This window comes from Trichomycterus rosablanca, chromosome 22, assembly GCF_030014385.1.
Source record: "Trichomycterus rosablanca isolate fTriRos1 chromosome 22, fTriRos1.hap1, whole genome shotgun sequence".
NCBI lineage: Eukaryota > Metazoa > Chordata > Actinopteri > Siluriformes > Trichomycteridae > Trichomycterus > Trichomycterus rosablanca.
In genome coordinates, this window is record NC_086009.1 from 8,876,864 (window position 1) to 8,894,748 (window position 17,885).

Here is a 17,885-nt window from a genome sequence, read left to right on the forward strand (position 1 = left end):
TACATCAAATTGGTCTGCATGGCTGTCACCCCAGAAGGAAGCCTCTTCTGAGGTCTCTACACAAGAAAGCCCGCAAACAGTTTGCTGAAGACATGTCAACAAAGGACATGGATTACTGGAACCATGTCCTATGGTCTGATGAGACCAAGATTAATTTGTTTGGTTCAGATGGTCTCAAGCATGTGTGGCGGCAATCAGGTGAGGAGTACAAAGATAAGTGTGTCATGCCTACAGTCAAGCATGGAGGTGGGAATGCCATGGTCTGGGGCTGCATGAGTGCAGCAGGTGTTGGGGAGTTACATTTCATTGAGGGACACATGAACTCCAATATGCACTGTGAAATACTGAAGCAGAGCATGATCCCCTCCCTCCGGAAACTAGGTCGCAGGGCAGTGTTCCAGCATGATAATGACCCCAAACACACCTCTAAGACGACCACTGCTTTATTGAAGAGGCTGAGGGTAAAGGTGATGGACTGGCCAAGCATGTCTCCAGACCTAAACCCAATAGAACATATTTGGGGCATCCTCAAGCGGAAGGTGGAGGAGCACAAAGTCTCGAATATCCGCCAGCTCCGTGATGTCGTCATGGAGGAGTGGAAAAGCATTCCAGTGGCAACCTGTGAAGCTCTGGTAAACTCCATGCCCAGGAGAGTTAAGGCAGTTCTGGGAAATAATGGTGGCCACACAAAATATTGACACTTTAGGAACTTTCACTAAGGGGTGTACTCACTTTTGTTGCCGGTGGTTTAGACATTAATGGCTGTATATTGAGTTATTTTGAGGGAAGAATAAATTTACACTGTTATATAAGCTGCACACAGACTACTTTTCATTGTGTCAAAGTGTCATTTTGTCAGTGTTGTCCCATGAAAAGATATACTTAAATATCTGCAGAAATGTGAGGGGTGTACTCACTTTTGTGATACACTGTATATATATATATATATATATATATCATACTTTATTACTCAATAGTAATTACTATTATTAAAAATGAAGTGCAGTATTGAAGTTCTTTTGTCTCTAATTCATCTCTGTTCCTTTATGCTCTGCATTATTATGCTCTGTGAAAGATAGCATGAGAGACTGATTATCCAGCTGTTTTTAGCTAATGTACATTCAAATTGTTCCATAAAACACTCGTAGTGGTTGTTTTAAGTAGTAAAAATGATTCTGTGTGTATGTGTGTGTGTGCGTGTACCTGCAGTCGGGGGAACGTCAGGTCCGACAGTTCCTGTTACGCTAGGTGGTAGTTTTGGTGGCACAGTGCTACTGCAAGACAACACTGAAATAAGTTGTTTTCATGGTTGTGTAGCTGTGAGGATGTTTGAACGCATGAGACATTATTAAATCATAACAACTTTAATAAAATATATTAACAATTTTTACTTGATTTGCTATGATCTACTTTTTGAACTTTAGTTCAGTTTAGCCTAGCTTTGCTAACATAATTTAGCTTAGCTTATGTTACGTACATTTTTATTCTATTTAGTTTAATTTAGCTTGGTTCACACAACACAACTTTCAAAGTTGTCAGATCTCTGTACAGTTCACACTACACGACTGGATCTCTTGTAATCGGGAGTCTTCTAAGTCGTTGTGTATTTCACACTACACCACCCTCACGCCATATCTGGCTTTTCATTGGCTGTAGTTCCACAGAGCACTCGCTGCCACTCGCAACCTGCTCACAACAACTTTCACACTACACGATTTTGAGTCGGCGACTGGTCCAGATATTTAACATGCTAGATATTTTTCTTGGGTCGCCGAGGGCTCGGTGAGCCGCTCGGATTGAGTCATTGAACAGTTTACACATAGCGGCCGAGAGCTGAGTTTCGAGCCCCAAGCAAACTGGCTCTGAGCTGCCACATCTAGTGGCGACCAGGCGGCGAGCAAAAATCAGGGCAAAAATCGTGTAGTGTGAACCAATGAAGGTTAACTTAATAATGAAAAATGAATGAACTGCTGACTTATCAAAACAATAATAAGTTAGAATAGCTGATATGTGTTCTCTTACCTATCTGTATTTCCTCCGTGTACAGGGTATGAATGGTAAAGCGGATGTTGGAAGCTCTCAACAGTCTGCAGAGGAAAAGGACAATACCCCAGTGACATGGGCATCCACATGGGGTAAGATCCACACGGGGCACAAGGGTAGTGATGGTGGTACACCTCTGGAACCTCCTCAGATGTTACAGGTAGATTTGCCTGTACGTATATACGTACATACATACATAATTATTTTTATATTTTTTAAATTGATTGTCATTGTATTGTTTTACCCCTGTTTTATCTGTTAGGATCCGCCAGCACTTACCTTTTATTTTCAGGGTTTCCCAGCGTTTTGTTTTTATTCCGGTTTGTATTTTGTTTTTCTCCGTTTTCTTTAGTTTCCCCGATCGCTTTTGTTCTTGGTGGTGGTTTGCGTTTGTTTTCCCGTTTTGCGCCCTTCTCCCCCTAGCGGCCTGGAGCGGTACTGTTTTCGGAGGTTGCTGCGGTACCAGCCAATAGATCGCTGGAGGGCGGACCCCTCACACACCTGCGCCTCATTCCTCATCTCATCAACTCCTGCATTTAAACGCCGGCTTTTCTCTCACTCGTCGCCAGATTGTCTGCTTGCCATACGGTACACAGACGGCCGTTCGTTGTGTCCTTAAACCGTGAGTCCTCTTCTTGTACCTTCTCCTCTTTAACGTATTTTGTTTTTCATCGCCTCCTAGACCTTCCCCCCGTTCCTGCGTTCCTGCCGTTCCTGGTTTCCTGTGTTCCTGCCGTTCCTGGTTCTCCTATGTTCCTGCCGTTCCTGGTTCTCCTGTGTTCCTGCCGTTCCTGGTTTTCCTGCCGTTCCGCCGTTCCTGGTCATCCTGCATTCCTGCCGTTCTTGGTTCTCCTGCGTTCCTGCCATTCCTGGTTCTCCTGCCATTCCTGGTCATCCTGCATTCCGGTTCATCACTCCTGGTCATCAGTCCGCCCTGCAGTTCCCCGGCGCTTCCAGTACCGCTCCTGCCGCTCCCCTCTCGTTTTCTGTTATCTTTTTGGTTGTTTGTTTTTGTCGTTTATTTATTATTTGTTTAAATAAAATATCGTATTATCACTTCTGGGTTTTGTTGTTTGTGCACTCGCCTTTGGGTTCCCCCCTAGTCTTTGGTGGGTTATTAACTAACCCTAACAGTACAATCTGGCCACCATGGAACCCACGGGTGCACAAACGGTTGAGGGGATCCTTATCCGCCATAACCAGATGCTGGGGACACTCAGCCAGCAGCTCGCTGACTTGACCCAGCAGGTAGTACGTCTAATACCTCCTAATCCTGTACCTCTTGCTCCTTCCCAGGTTCCGGTCGTACCTCCGACGGGTCCCGTGGTTCCAGGGTCCTCCGTGGAAACACCTGTCCCCAACCCCGAGCCCTTCTGTGGAGACCTGGAGAGGTGCAGAGGGTTTTTGTTCCAATGCGAATCCATTTTCCGTCAGCGTCCCACTACCTTTGCCACCGAGGCCAGTAAGGTGGCCTTTATTATTGGTCACCTGAGAGGCAGGGCCCTGACCTGGGCCGAAGCGGTACAGTCACAGACGGACCCTCGAGAGGGCTCGTTTGTTGACTTCCTCGCCCGGTTCAGGACAGTGTTTGACCACCCGGATTATTCGGGGAGTGCCTCTTCCCGACTATTTTCCCTGCACCAAGGTTCCCGGTCCGTGGCTGATTATTCTATTGAGTTCTGGACCTTGGCCGCCGACTCGGGGTGGAACGACGAGGCCCTCCGGGAGGCTTTCCGGCAAGGTCTCATCGACTCCCTGAGGGATGAGTTGGCGGCAAGGGACGAGAGCCCCGACCTCCACTCCCTGGTAGCTCTGGCCATCCGCTTGGATAACCGCCTCCGCAGCCGCCGCCATGAAAGGGCGGCCAGAACCGGTTCCAGGCTACCTTCCCCTTTGACCTGTTCGAGCCCCTCAGAGCCCTCAGGTGCCTCCAGTGTTGCCCCTATACCCTTAGTACCAATGCCTGAACCCATGCAGTTGGGGCGTGCCCGGTTAACCCCCCAGGAGCGGGCTAACCGCTTCAGGGCCGGGCAATGCCTTTATTGTGGTCAGGCAGGCCATATTCTCCGGGCATGCCCTGTCCGGCCAAAAGAGGGCGCCCGTCAGTAGCCGTGGGGGTACTGGCGGGCGACTCTCAGCTATCCCCCCTCCCACAACTATCCCAATCCTCCCAGCAACGCCACCTCCGCATGCAGGCAACCCTTTGTTGCCATGGCTGCTCGGTCCCTCTCCAGGCCTTGGTGGACTCGGGTGCGGAGGACAACCTGTTAGACGAAGGGCTGGCAAGTCAGCTGGGGGGGACCCTGGAGCCCCTGGACCCTCCTATCACTGCGCGAGCCCTGGATGGACGGATCATTGCCCGGGTGACCCACCGTACCGCGCCTTTGTCCCTGATCCTCTCAGGAAACCACCGGGAGACCCTCTCCTTCGTAGTTATCAAAGCTCCTCAGACCCCCCTGGTCCTAGGCTACCCCTGGTTGGCACGTCACAACCCCCACATCGACTGGGCTCGTGGACGAGTTGTGGCTTGGAGCGACTTTTGCCACGCCAATTGTCTGGTCTCCGCCATCCCTCAGCCGGGGAACGGGACAAGCACCACCCCCTCTGCAGCATCCCCTGACCTGTCCAAGGTGCCCCGGGAGTACCACTTCCTCCGCGAGGTGTTCAGCAAGTACCGGGCCCAGTCTCTACCCCCTCACCGACCCTACGATTGTGCCATCGACTTGCTGCCTGGTGCCCCACTGCCTACCAGTCGGCTCTATAACCTCTCTCGTGCTGAGAGGAGCACGATGGAGAGCTACATCTCGGAGTCTCTGGCCGCCGGAATCATCCGCCCCTCATCATCTCCCGTAGGAGCTGGTTTCTTTTTTGTCGAAAAGAAGGATAAGACCCTGCGGCCATGCATCGACTACCGGGGCCTCAACCAGATCACGGTCAAGAACCGGTATCCCCTGCCGTTGATGTCGTCGGCCTTTGAACCCCTGCACAGTGCTACCATCTTCACAAAGTTGGACCTGCGTAACGCGTATCACCTGGTGCGGATCCGAGAAGGCGACGAGTGGAAGACGGCGTTCAACACCCCGCTCGGCCACTTCGAGTACCTCGTAATGCCCTTCGGGCTTTGTAACGCCCCAGCAGTCTTCCAAGCCTTGGTCAACGATGTGCTCAGAGACTTCCTCAACCGGTTCGTGTTCGTCTACCTTGACGACATCTTGATTTTTTCCAAGTCCCGGGAAGAACACGGAGCGCATGTCCGGAGGGTCCTCTCTCTGTTATTAGAGAACAGATTGTTCGTCAAGGTCGAGAAGTGTGAGTTCCACGTCGACTCTGTGGAATTCCTCGGGGTCGTTCTGGAGAGCGGCCAGGTTAGAGCCGACCCCCACAAGATCCGAGCGGTCACAGAGTGGCCTACCCCTACCACTCGGAAGGAGCTCCAACGCTTCCTGGGTTTCGCTAACTTCTACCGACGATTCATCCGAAACTACAGCCACGTGGCAGCACCCCTCACTCGCCTCACCTCGACTAAGATTTCCTTCACCTGGCCCCGGGAGGCAGAGGAAGCTTTCCTCCGGCTCAAGACTTTGTTCACTTCCGCCCCCATCCTCATCCAGCCCGACCCCGACAAGCAGTTCGTGGTGGAGGTGGATGCATCCGATACTGGGGTAGGGGCTGTGCTCTCCCAGCGGGTGAGTCCCGAGAACCCTCTGCACCCTTGTGCTTTTTTTTCACGTCGCCTTTCTTCAGCTGAGGCCAATTACGATGTCGGGGACCGTGAGCTACTGGCGGTGAAACTGGCCTTGGAGGAGTGGAGGCACTGGCTGGAGGGGGCCGCTCAGCCCTTTGTCGTCTGGACGGACCACAAGAATTTGTCTTACGTCCAGACGGCAAAGAGGCTGAACGCCAGGCAAGCCAGATGGGCACTGTTCTTCGCCCGTTTTGATTTTACTTTGACCTACCGGCCTGGATCCCGGAACATCAAACCGGACGCCCTCTCTCGCCAGTTTGCCCCGAAGGAAGCCCTCACCTCTTCCGAGACTATCCTCCCGCCGAGTCGACTTGTTGGGCTCCTCACTTGGGACGTTCGTCGTCTAGTCACCGAAGCCCAGGCCCAGGAACCAGACCCCAGGACAGGAACCCAAACCCGTCTCTTCGTCCCGGCCACAGCTCGCTCGCCGGTCCTTCAATGGGCCCATGAGTCCCGCGTCGCCTGCCATCCCGGGACTAGTCGTACCTTATCCTTCCTAAAGAGGCATTTCTGGTGGCCATCCTTGGAGAAGGATGTTGGGGAATTTGTGGCGGCCTGTACCACCTGTGCACGCAGCAAAGCATCCCATCAATCTCCTGCGGGGCTACTTCAGCCTCTCCCTATCCCGAGTCGCCCATGGTCCCATATTGCCTTGGACTTCGTCACGGGCCTTCCGGATTCCAACGGGAACACAGTCATCCTCACCATCGTTGACCGGTTTTCCAAGGCCGTACATTTTGCTGCTCTGCCGAAGCTCCCCACAGCCTTCCAAACAGCAGAACTTTTAGTTAATCTAGTTTTTCGCGTTCATGGAATACCATTGGACATTGTGTCAGACCGAGGACCCCAATTCACCTCCCAGGTTTGGAAGGCCTTCTGCAGGGCACTGGGCGCCACAGTCAGCTTGTCCTCCGGCTTCCACCCACAGTCCAACGGTCAGGCGGAGAGGACCAACCAGGGCCTGGAGTCGGCCTTACGGTGCATGGCTGCTCGCAACCCCAAGGCCTGGAGCTCCCACCTGGCCTGGGTCGAGTATGCCCACAACTCTCTGGTGTCATCTGCCACAGGATTGTCCCCCTTCGAGGCCTCCTTAGGCTACCAGCCACCACTGTTCCCCGAACAAGAAGCCGATGTGGCAGTCCCCTCTGTTGGGCACCACCTTCGCAGGTGCCGAAGACTCTGGCGCTCCACCAGGACCACCCTCCTGCGCACTCGGGACGCCAACCAGCAGTCGGCCGATCGTCGTAGAAGACCGGCCCCCCCCTATGCTCCTGGTCAAGCTGTCTGGTTGTCCACCCTTCACATCCCCTTGCGTGTCGAGTCTCGGAAACTCTCCCCCCGCTTCATCGGCCCCTACACCGTCGAGAAGATCATCAACCCCACGTCGGTACGACTGAAACTTCCCCGCCACATGCGGATCCACCCCACATTCCACGTCTCCCAGCTCAAGCCCGTGGTTTCCTCACCCTTGAACCCTCCGACCGAACCCCCACCACCCCCCCGGCTCATCGATGGGCATCCGGCATACACGGTTCGCCGGTTGCTGGATGTCCGTAGACGTGGTCGGGGCCTCCAATACCTGGTAGATTGGGAGGGTTATGGGCCTGAGGAGCGGTCGTGGGTTCCCCGGGTTGCCATCCTTGACTCCAACCTGGTCCGTGAGTTCCACCGTCTACATCCCGATAGACCCGGTAGGCCACCTAGAGGTGGCCGTTGAGGGGGGGGTACTGTTAGGATCCGCCAGCACTTACCTTTTATTTTCAGGGTTTCCCAGCGTTTTGTTTTTATTCCGGTTTGTATTTTGTTTTTCTCCGTTTTCTTTAGTTTCCCCGATCGCTTTTGTTCTTGGTGGTGGTTTGCGTTTGTTTTCCCGTTTTGCTCCCTTCTCCCCCTAGCGGCCTGGAGCGGTACTGTTTTCGGAGGTTGCTGCGGTACCAGCCAATAGATCGCTGGAGGGCGGACCCCTCACACACCTGCGCCTCATTCCTCATCTCATCAACTCCTGCATTTAAACGCCGGCTTTTCTCTCACTCGTCGCCAGATTGTCTGCTTGCCATACGGTACACAGACGGCCGTTCGTTGTGTCCTTAAACCGTGAGTCCTCTTCTTGTACCTTCTCCTCTTTAACGTATTTTGTTTTTCATCGCCTCCTAGACCTTCCCCCCGTTCCTGCGTTCCTGCCGTTCCTGGTTTCCTGTGTTCCTGCCGTTCCTGGTTCTCCTATGTTCCTGCCGTTCCTGGTTCTCCTGTGTTCCTGCCGTTCCTGGTTTTCCTGCCGTTCCGCCGTTCCTGGTCATCCTGCATTCCTGCCGTTCTTGGTTCTCCTGCGTTCCTGCCATTCCTGGTTCTCCTGCCATTCCTGGTCATCCTGCATTCCGGTTCATCACTCCTGGTCATCAGTCCGCCCTGCAGTTCCCCGGCGCTTCCAGTACCGCTCCTGCCGCTCCCCTCTCGTTTTCTGTTATCTTTTTGGTTGTTTGTTTTTGTCGTTTATTTATTATTTGTTTAAATAAAATATCGTATTATCACTTCTGGGTTTTGTTGTTTGTGCACTCGCCTTTGGGTTCCCCCCTAGTCTTTGGTGGGTTATTAACTAACCCTAACATTATCCTGATCAGGGGTCACAGTTTTGCTCAGAATCACTGGGCGCAATGTAGTATGATGCGACGGACAGGACACCAATTTATCGTGGGGCCTCAGCCATTCCTACCTCAGGCATAGCCAATCATGTCTGTATGCAGATGCTCAACAGGCCGATGTCACGGATGTAATGCGCTATATTATAAATAATATTAATTATAATATATAATAAAATGAATGAATAAGTAAATAAATAAATAAAAAATGATAATAATAATAATAAATGATAAATTAGAATAATAATAGTAATTATAAAACAAAAACAAAACAACAACAATAATAAATAATAACAGTAATTCTTAAACAACAACAACAAAACAACAATAATAAATAATAATAGTAATTCTAAAACAACAACAAAACAATAATAATAATAAATAATAAAACAACAACAACAAAACAATAATGATAATAATAAATAATAATAGTAGTAAAACAACAACAAAACAATAATAAAATAATACATAATAATAGTAATTCTAAAACAACAACAAAACAATAATAATAATAATAAATAATAGTAGTAATAAAACAACAACAAAAAATAATTATAATAATAAATAATAATAGTAGTAATAAAACAACAAAACATTAATAATAATAATAATAATAAAACTAATAATAAAACAACAAAACAGTAAATAATAATAAATGATAAATTTAAATTTATAAATAAATTGATTATAAAAAAAGTAATAGTAATTATAAAACAACAAAATAATTATAATAATAATAAATAATAGTAGTAATAAAACAACAACAAAACAATAATAATAATAATAGTAATTATAAAACAACAACAAAATAAAAATAATAATAATAAATAATAATAGTAATTATAAAACGACACAATAATAATAATAATTATAATAAATAATAATAGTAATTATAAAACAACAACAAAACAACAACAATAATAATAATAATAATAATAATAAATGACAATAGTAATTATAAAACAACAAAACATCAATAATAATTATAATAATAGTAGTAATAATAAAACAACAACAAAACATTATTAATAATAATAATAATAGTTGATGTATGCAATCATTTAACTTTAACTGTAAATACAAAACACCAAAACCAGCTAACTTTACTAAACACACACATATACACACACACACACACACAGTAAAATAAATATGTTATTCTTTTGCATGCAGGTTAAATTCACCTCATGTGCGTGTGTGTAGCCAAAGCTACTAAGTGCAGACATGGTCATGTTGTTCATAATGACCTGGTGCATCTGAGCATTCTGCATCATCATCAGCTCTACAAGATCTGACACACACACACAAAGACAGTAATATTACACTAGGTGTAAACTGTTTTGCTCCAGTATCCACTAGATAGCGCTCAGTGAACACATTTCACAAACTCATCCACCCATGTTATTATGGATCTTACGTTGGGAATAAATTCATGTTGAAAGATAAAACAAGTCTTCCATAAGCTGTTGCCACAAAATTTAGAAGCATATTACATGTGTATGTATTTAATTGCATATTAGCAATAGGTGTAACTGAAACACCTGACCTCAGTAATCAGGAGAGTGTCCACATAGTGTATTTTCACCTTATTTCTAATTTTAGTATAAAAATAATATTTAATGCGCACTATGGAATTGCCATAGTTAGCTGATTGCTGTTATTGTACATGTCTTTACATGTTTAGCTACTATAAAACAAATATATTGTTAAAGAATTTAACAATAATGTACATATTCATGCATGTCATGCATGTCTACTGCTACTAGTTCCCAGTGTATTTGCTATCTAAAAAATGATATGTTATTTTTTTTAATGTTTGGCTTCTATTAAATAAATATCTGGGATTAAAATAATGTAGCTTGACCTTTAGTTAAGCAGCATGGAAAGTAAGCCAGCGCTAAACAGGGTCTGACACAGATCCTATACAGTGTATTATAATCTGACATACCGTTTAGTACATTTGTATGCAGTTTATGGCTGATCAGCGTTTTTTAACAGTAAGTGTTTCAGACTCTCAAAAAAAGCTGATTCTTACAATTTCTCAGCACCCTGAGCTATAACACAAGTTTAAAAGTGAAACAGAAGAAAAATCCAGATAAACACAGATACCTGTGAAGCTTTCAGAGTGGATATGACAGTTATTTCACACAAATGCAGGTTCGTCTTACTGCACCGCTCCAGCCAAGTGCTGAACAAAGCAACTGTTCACTGTTAATTTAAATAAATAAATAAATAAATCTTTTTTTTTTTTTTTTTTAAAGGTGAGCACGTTGAGTTTAAGGGAAATGTTCAGTTTAAGGGTACACATTTCTCGATGAAGGGCGTTGAGTTTCAAAGATTTTGAGTTTAGGGGACGTTGAGTTACAAGGTACCACTGTACACTATTGGTCAAAAGTGTTAGAACACCCATATTTTACTAATTTTCATTTATAATAATGCAGTGTTGGCCCAGTGAGTAACTTGAAAACTTGAAAGGTAAGTAAAAAAGGAAAAACTTTATTTAATTTTATATTGTAGAGTTAAAACATAAAGGCTTTATTAATTTATAACAAAACACAGCTGTATTGCGGCAATGGAAGTAAATGAAGCTTTTAAAGTCGTTGCAAGCAATAAAAATGTGTGTTTAGCTGTAGTAGGTGGCTACTTTGTTGCGTCAAAAATTTTAAATCAGTTTATGCCAACTTTTTAATGGGCGCAAGGCACACAGTAACACCCTAGATGGGGCGCCTGTCCATCGCAGGGCAGACACACATACACACACACACCCATTCACCTATAAGGCAATTCAGTGTCTCCAATTAACCTGACAGCATGTTTTTGGACTGTGGGAGGAAACCGGCGCCCCCTGAGGAAACCCACGCAGACACGGGGAGAACACGCCCAGGACATACCTGTCAAGTCTCCCGTTTTGTCCGGGAAGCTACCGTATTTTACCCCTCTTTCCCGCCATCCTCCCGTATTAGTATTTTCCCGTAAATTTCCCGTATTATATTATAATTTAAAAAAACATTCCTGTGCCTCTCCAAACTGAAATGTCACTAACCTCGCTGCTGCAAGTGGCAGTTCTCGCAAGGTTAGTGCGGACAGCGGGAACAAACCTGGAACAGGGAGAGATGGATGGATGCAAGGAGAGAGAGGGCATTCCTGCCAAAAAAGTAAAGACTGCATGTAAATATCTAGAGAAATGGGACATCGAATTTACCTTTCTAAAGAGGAGAAGAAAATAAAATGTGTTTCACTTTAAGACAAGCAATGTGTATATATGCTGAAAATATGTAAAATAAATAAATGTGCTTCAATTCCCTTTTGTGTTTTCATTTAGGCTGTATTATAAGAATTACATATGTAGGAATGTCCACAGCATTTCAGTGTCAACAAAGGTAGGCCTATCAGATTCTGATCATCTAATTGTAGTTTGTACGTGGTTCACAGGTGGTTATTTTAGATTTCTTGTAAACCTGTCTTAAAATGTAAGGGATACTGAACCTCGGTTGGGCTGGTGGGACGGCTCGAAGCGCGCGGCGGAAAATTTCCCTTATTTTTAAATCCAAAACTTGACAGGTATGGCCCAGGATCCCCGCCCTGCCTGGGGATCGAACCCAGGACCTTCTTGCTGTGAGACGACAGTGCTACCCACTTAGCCACCGTGCCACACTGATGCAGCACACGCATTGCCAAAACAGTATGTAGGGTTAAAATGGGATCAATGGTTGTTTTAGGAGCGTCTGTGTAGAGTGAGATGTGTTCGAGTGATGTAACAAATAGCGCATATTGTGTTGGAGTTGTACTGAGTTTGCAAGTTACCATTGTTTATTAAGTGTGTTGTTCATAGTGATATTGTACTCATTTTTGCTTGTTCAGATCTTGCATCTTTTCCACACCCTTATAATTCACAAGAGCTAATTTTCCTAATAAAAGAGCAACAACCCCCCCCCCCCCCCCCCCCCCCCCCCCCAAAAAAAAAAACAGTATGTTTCTTTACATCCTGCCAATGCCACAATATAGTTTTCATTTCAAATAGATTTTGGTGTCTATATTAAAATTTCTTATTATTGTTATTATTTGCAAAAATGGATAGTTATACAGTATACTACCAAAAGTATTATGAGTTTTGTCAATTTCAATATTCTGTGTGTGTGTGTGTGTGTGTGTGTGTGTGCGCTCATGTGTGCTTCTGTACCCTCTTTGATGTGTCCTGGTCGTAAAGATGGCACAGATGGAACCACTGTTGAAGGTGGCAGCTGCTGGAACAGAGTAACAGGTGGAGGTACCTGTGCAGTTACAGAGACACAGGCATGCAATAAAGCTACACCAGACCATGAGTTTGGCCCCTTAATCCCCTTGCAGCTATAACAGCCATAACTCTAGGTGTTCACTTATCCACGAGTGTTCTTCAAAAAGTTTCCACACTTTTTATCTCTATTTATTAAGAATTTCAAAAGCAACTGACATCACTTTTCTACACAGTCACCTTCCCATGCATCTTTCCCAGCATCGTACCAACTTTTTAATGCCATCAGCAAAAAATGTTTTTGGTTGAGCACGTAGTCACTGATGTACCGCTTCTTTCACATCATCATTACATGGAAATCTTCTTCCCCTTAAAGCTTCCTTGAGCTTCCAGACTATAAGCTCTCTCTCAGTGTCTCAGACACGACCAATTACTTCTCCTCCCACCCTCACAGATTCCTCGTAATCTATGATCTGCTTTCTGAGATTTGTACAGAGCAGCTTGGTCTAATAGGTGCAGACCTATATACACCGACTAGGCATAACATTATGACCACTGACAGGTAAAGGGAATAACACTGATTAGCTCTTCATCACTTCAGCTGTTAGTGGGTGGGATATATTAGGCAGCAAGTGAACATTTTATTCTCATGTGATGTGTTAGAAGCAAAAAAAATGGGTGAGCGTAAGGATTTGAGCGAATTTGACAAGGGCCAAATTGTGTTGGCTAGACGACTGGGTCAGAGCATCTCCAAAACTGCAGCTCTTGTGGGGTGTTCCCGGTCTGCAGTGGTCAGTATCTATCAAAAGTGGTCCAAGGAAGGAATGGTGGTAAACCGGTGACAGGGTCATGAGCGGCCAAGGCTCATTGATGCACTGTGTGGTTCGATCCAACAGACGAGCTACTGTAGCTCAAATAGCTGAAGAAGTTAATGCTGGTCAGGGTGCCCATGCTGACCCCTGTCCACCACCGAAAGCGCCAACAATAGGCACGTGAGCATCAGAACTGGACCACGAAGCAATGGAAGAAGGTGGCCTGGTCTAATGAATCACGATTTCTTTTACATCACATGGATGGCCGGGTGCGTGTGCGTCGCTTACCTGGGGAACACACGGCACCAGGATGCACTATGGGAAGAAGGCAAGCCGGCAGAGGCAGTGTGATGCTTTGGGCAATGTTCTGCTGGGAAACCTTGGGTCCTGCCGTCCATGTGGATGTTACTTTGACATGTACCACCTACCTAAGCATTGTTGCAGACCATGTACACCCTTTCATGGAAACACACCCTGCTATAAAGCTAAAATGTTTCAGGAATGGTTTGAGGAGCACAACAACGAGTTTGAGGTGTTGACTTGGAGTCCAAATTCCCCAGATCTCAATCCAATCGAGCATCTGTGGGATGTGCTGGACAAACAAGTCCGATCCATGGAGGCCCCACCTCGCAACTTACAGGAGTTAAAGGATCTGCTGCTGACATCTTGGTGCCAGATACCACAGCACACATTCAGGGGTCTAGTGGAGTCCATGCCTCGACGGGTCAGGATTGTTTTGGCAGCAAAAGGGGGACCAACCCAATATTAGGAAGGTCGTATTGAATCAGAATCACTAACAAAGACTAAGAAAGTCATGCTACAAAGCTAAATAAGATTCAACATAACTACGAAAAACTCTGGCCAAAGAAGTTACTGCCATATTTTATATATGTGTATAAAATTTAACTTAATCTGTATGTTGCCCAGCTGTTGATATTGAATAAAACCAGAGCTGGTAGATTTACTGACTAAGAACTCACCGGCTGTTGAACAAATTGGGCATGTGAAGAACTGCCCTGCTGAAGCCTTGCTGCCTGTTCCATGCTTAATAATAGCAGTTTACCTCCAACCGAGAGCAGCTACATTTGTGTGATATGTTGCCTTGGCACAGGAAAGCAAACAAACTCAGCTTCCCTTCTGTGCAACGAACAAGGAAACAAAAGACTCGGTGGCGTTTCACAGGCATTCTGTTAATTACTTTACATGGAAATAGCTTAGCATATGCACATATGCATCTCCGGGCTTAAATTAACACATACAGAGTCCATTTGTGTCCAGATGGACTTATATAAAGACTGTAGGTGATAATTCGGGGTGCTTTGGGGATTTAAATGTGTGGGTGATGGTGTTCGTGTTAATAAATTAATTCCTTGCCTGACTAGTGGTTGTGCGTGCAAGTGAGGATACTACACCGATCAGCCATAACATTAAAACCACCTCCTTGTTTCTACACTCACTGTCCATTTTATCAGCTCTACTTACCATATAGAAGCACTTTGAAGTTCTACAATTACTGACTGTAGTCCATCGGTTCTTCAATGGTCAGGACTCTCCCAGGACCACTACAGAGCAGGTATTATTTGGGTGGTGGATCATTATCAGCACTGCAGTGACACTTTCATGGTGGTGGTGTGTTAGTGTGTGTTGTGCTGGTATGAGTGGATCAGACTCAGCAATGCTGCTGGGGTTCTTAACACCTCACTGTCACTGCTGGACTGAGAATGGTCCACCAACCAAAAACTGCTCTCCATGGGCAGCGTCCTGTGACCACAACTCAAACAGCAGCAGTAGATAAGTGATCGTCTCTGACTTTACATCTACAAGGTGGGCCAACTAGGTAGGAGTGTCTAATAGAGTGGACAGTGAGTGGACACGGTATTTAAAAACTCCAGCAGCACTGCTGTGTCTGATCCACTCATACCAGCACAACACACACTAACACACCACCACCATGTAAGTGTCACTGCAGTGCTGAGAATGATCCACCACCTAAATAATACCTACTCTGTGGGGGTCATGTGGGGGTCCTGACCATTAAAGAACAGGGTGAAAGCAGGGTGAAAAGGTATGTAGAGAAACAGATGGACTACGGTCAGTAATTGTAGAACTACAAAGTGCTTATATATGGTAAGTGGAGCTGATAAAATGGACAGTGAGTATAGAAACAAGGAGGTGGTTTTAATGTTATGGCTGATCAGTGTATAGACAAAAGTATTGGGACATCTACACATTACACCTACAGGAGCTTTTATGACATCCCATTTTAAATCCATAGACATTAATATGGAGTTAGTCCCCACATTGCAGCTATAACAGCTTCCACTCTTCTGGGAAGGCTTAGAATTTTTGCTCATTCAGTTAGACTCACTCCACAGAACACTTTCCACTGCACCAGAGTCCAGTGGTGGTGTGCTTTATACTATTCCATCCGACGTCTGGCATTGTGCTTTATGTAAGGCTTGCATGGAGGAAGAGGTTTGGATCAGCATGGCAGATGAGCATTATGCTGTAACTCGTCCTCCCCTGCTGATCTCTATGTCTGGTGAAAATTACCATCCCTACAGTCAAACATGGTAGTGGCAGCGTCATGCTACTGGAGTGAAATGAAACCAGTACGATCGGAGCGACAGATAAATGCAACCAAGTGCAAAAACATCCTTGAAAAAAACCTTCCCTACAGTGTGCACAGCCAGAGATGGGGCTTACAGTTTACTTTTCAACATGACAGTGACAATAACCGGACCACCCACTATGAACATTGGCAGGGGGCATCATGCCCACTTAGTTCCCCCCGTGTCATACCCACTTAGTTTCCTCTTGGGGTCTGGGTTTCTTTCCACAGCAGTCAGGACAACTAGAGCTACTAAAATTGCACTAAGTGTGAGTGTGCCTTTCACCCTGACCAGGATAAAGCATTGTTCCTTACTTTTACTTTTATTTGATTGCAGACAGGATGAACCCGAGATATTTCATATTTCATCTGCTCAACTTCATTTCATTTATTAATAAACATCCATTCCAGCATTTCAGGCCTGCAACACATTCCAAAAAAAGTTGGGACAGTAAAGCAATTACCTCTTTGTAATGTTGTTCTTTTCACCACACTTAAAAGACGTTTTGGACACCAAGTGATTTAGTGTTTCAGCTTTTATTTTGTCCCATTCTTCCTGCAAACACGTCTTAAGATGTTCAACAGTTCTTCACACATTCTCTATTGGGGACAGGTCAGGACTGCAGGCAGGTCAGTCCAGTACCCGTACCCTCTTCCTCCGCAGCCATGCCTTTTCTGCATTAATGCTGCCATCACAGAAGTGTAAATGACCTTTGCCAGGGGCGCTGACACACCCCCATACCATGACAGACCCTGGCTTTTGGACTTGTTCCTGATAACAGTCTGGATGGTCCTTTTTGTCTTTGGTTCGGAGCACATTTTTCCAAAAAAGACCTGAAATGCTGATTCATCTGACCACAATACACGTTTCGACTGTGTGATGGTCCATCCTAGATGCCTCCAAGCCCAGAAAAGTCGACGCCGCTTCTGGACATGGTTAACATAAGGCTTCTATTTTGCACAGTAAAGTTTTAAGTGGCATTTGTGCATGTAACTCTGTATTGTAGTGCTTGACAAAGGTTTGCCAAAGTAATCCCTCACCCATGTGCTTATATCATTTACATTTACATTTTTGGCATTTAGCAGACGCTTTTATCCAAATTGACTTACAGTACTGTGACAATATACAATCTGAGCAATTGAGGGTTATATATTTTTTAAACATTTCAATCATTTTCTCACACATTTGTGGACAAACTGGAGATCCTCTGATCATCTTTGCTCATCGAAGACTCAGCCTTTCCTGGATGCTGCTTTTGTACCAAACCATGATTACAATCACCTGTTTGGAATCACATCATTATTTAGTTTTTTCACCTCATTACAAGCCCTAAATTGCCCCCGTCCCAACTTTTTTTGGAATGTGTTGCAAGTTAAGCAGACGAAACATGAAATATCTCTGGTTCAAACTGTCTGCAATCAAATTAAAGTCAAAGTAAATGTAAGGAACACTGCATTTTTATTTTATGTGCATTATCCATACTGTCCTAACTTTTTCTGATTTGGGGTTCTACACATGTCGCTTTCAAGTTCAGACTTTTGAACTAAACTGTATTTGTTTTGTTGAATAAACTATGACTAATTTAAGTTCCTGTACTGTGGCACAGCAAGTAGTGTGGGTGCCTCACAGCACACAGTCACTTAACCCCTCCCTTAAGTAATTCTAAAAGAATTGGCATGTATTCCTTGCGTCCGTGTGGGTTTTCAGTTGCTACCTAGGTGCTCTTCATTTCCAAAAATTGCACATGGTGGATTGGCTCCTAGTCACCAAAATCTATGCACTTCTTTAAGTTTTACTTTCTTTAAA

General features: G+C 45.3%; 1 protein-coding gene across 2 annotated transcripts; it reads right to left on the reverse strand.

The window, feature by feature from the left end:
• Positions 1–1,002: 1,002 nt before the first annotated feature.
• Positions 1,003–14,510, reverse strand: LOC134300205 (proline-rich protein 29-like). Of its 2 annotated transcripts, XM_062984903.1 has the most exons (6): positions 14,448–14,510; positions 12,605–12,695; positions 9,609–9,715; positions 2,023–2,213; positions 1,204–1,274; positions 1,003–1,066 (listed from the first exon to the last, which is right to left on the reverse strand). In XM_062984903.1, exons 1-6 carry the CDS (start codon positions 14,508–14,510, stop codon positions 1,026–1,028), a joined length of 564 nt encoding a protein of 187 aa, XP_062840973.1. In that variant the 3' UTR covers positions 1,003–1,025. The 2 variants fall into 2 exon arrangements, 1 of the variants encoding a protein (XP_062840973.1); XR_010007331.1 differs by lacking the exons at positions 1,003–1,066; positions 1,204–1,274; positions 9,609–9,715; positions 12,605–12,695; positions 14,448–14,510 and adding an exon at positions 2,323–2,404 and having other exon boundaries at positions 2,133–2,213.
• Between the last annotated feature and the right edge of the window lie 3,375 nt (positions 14,511–17,885).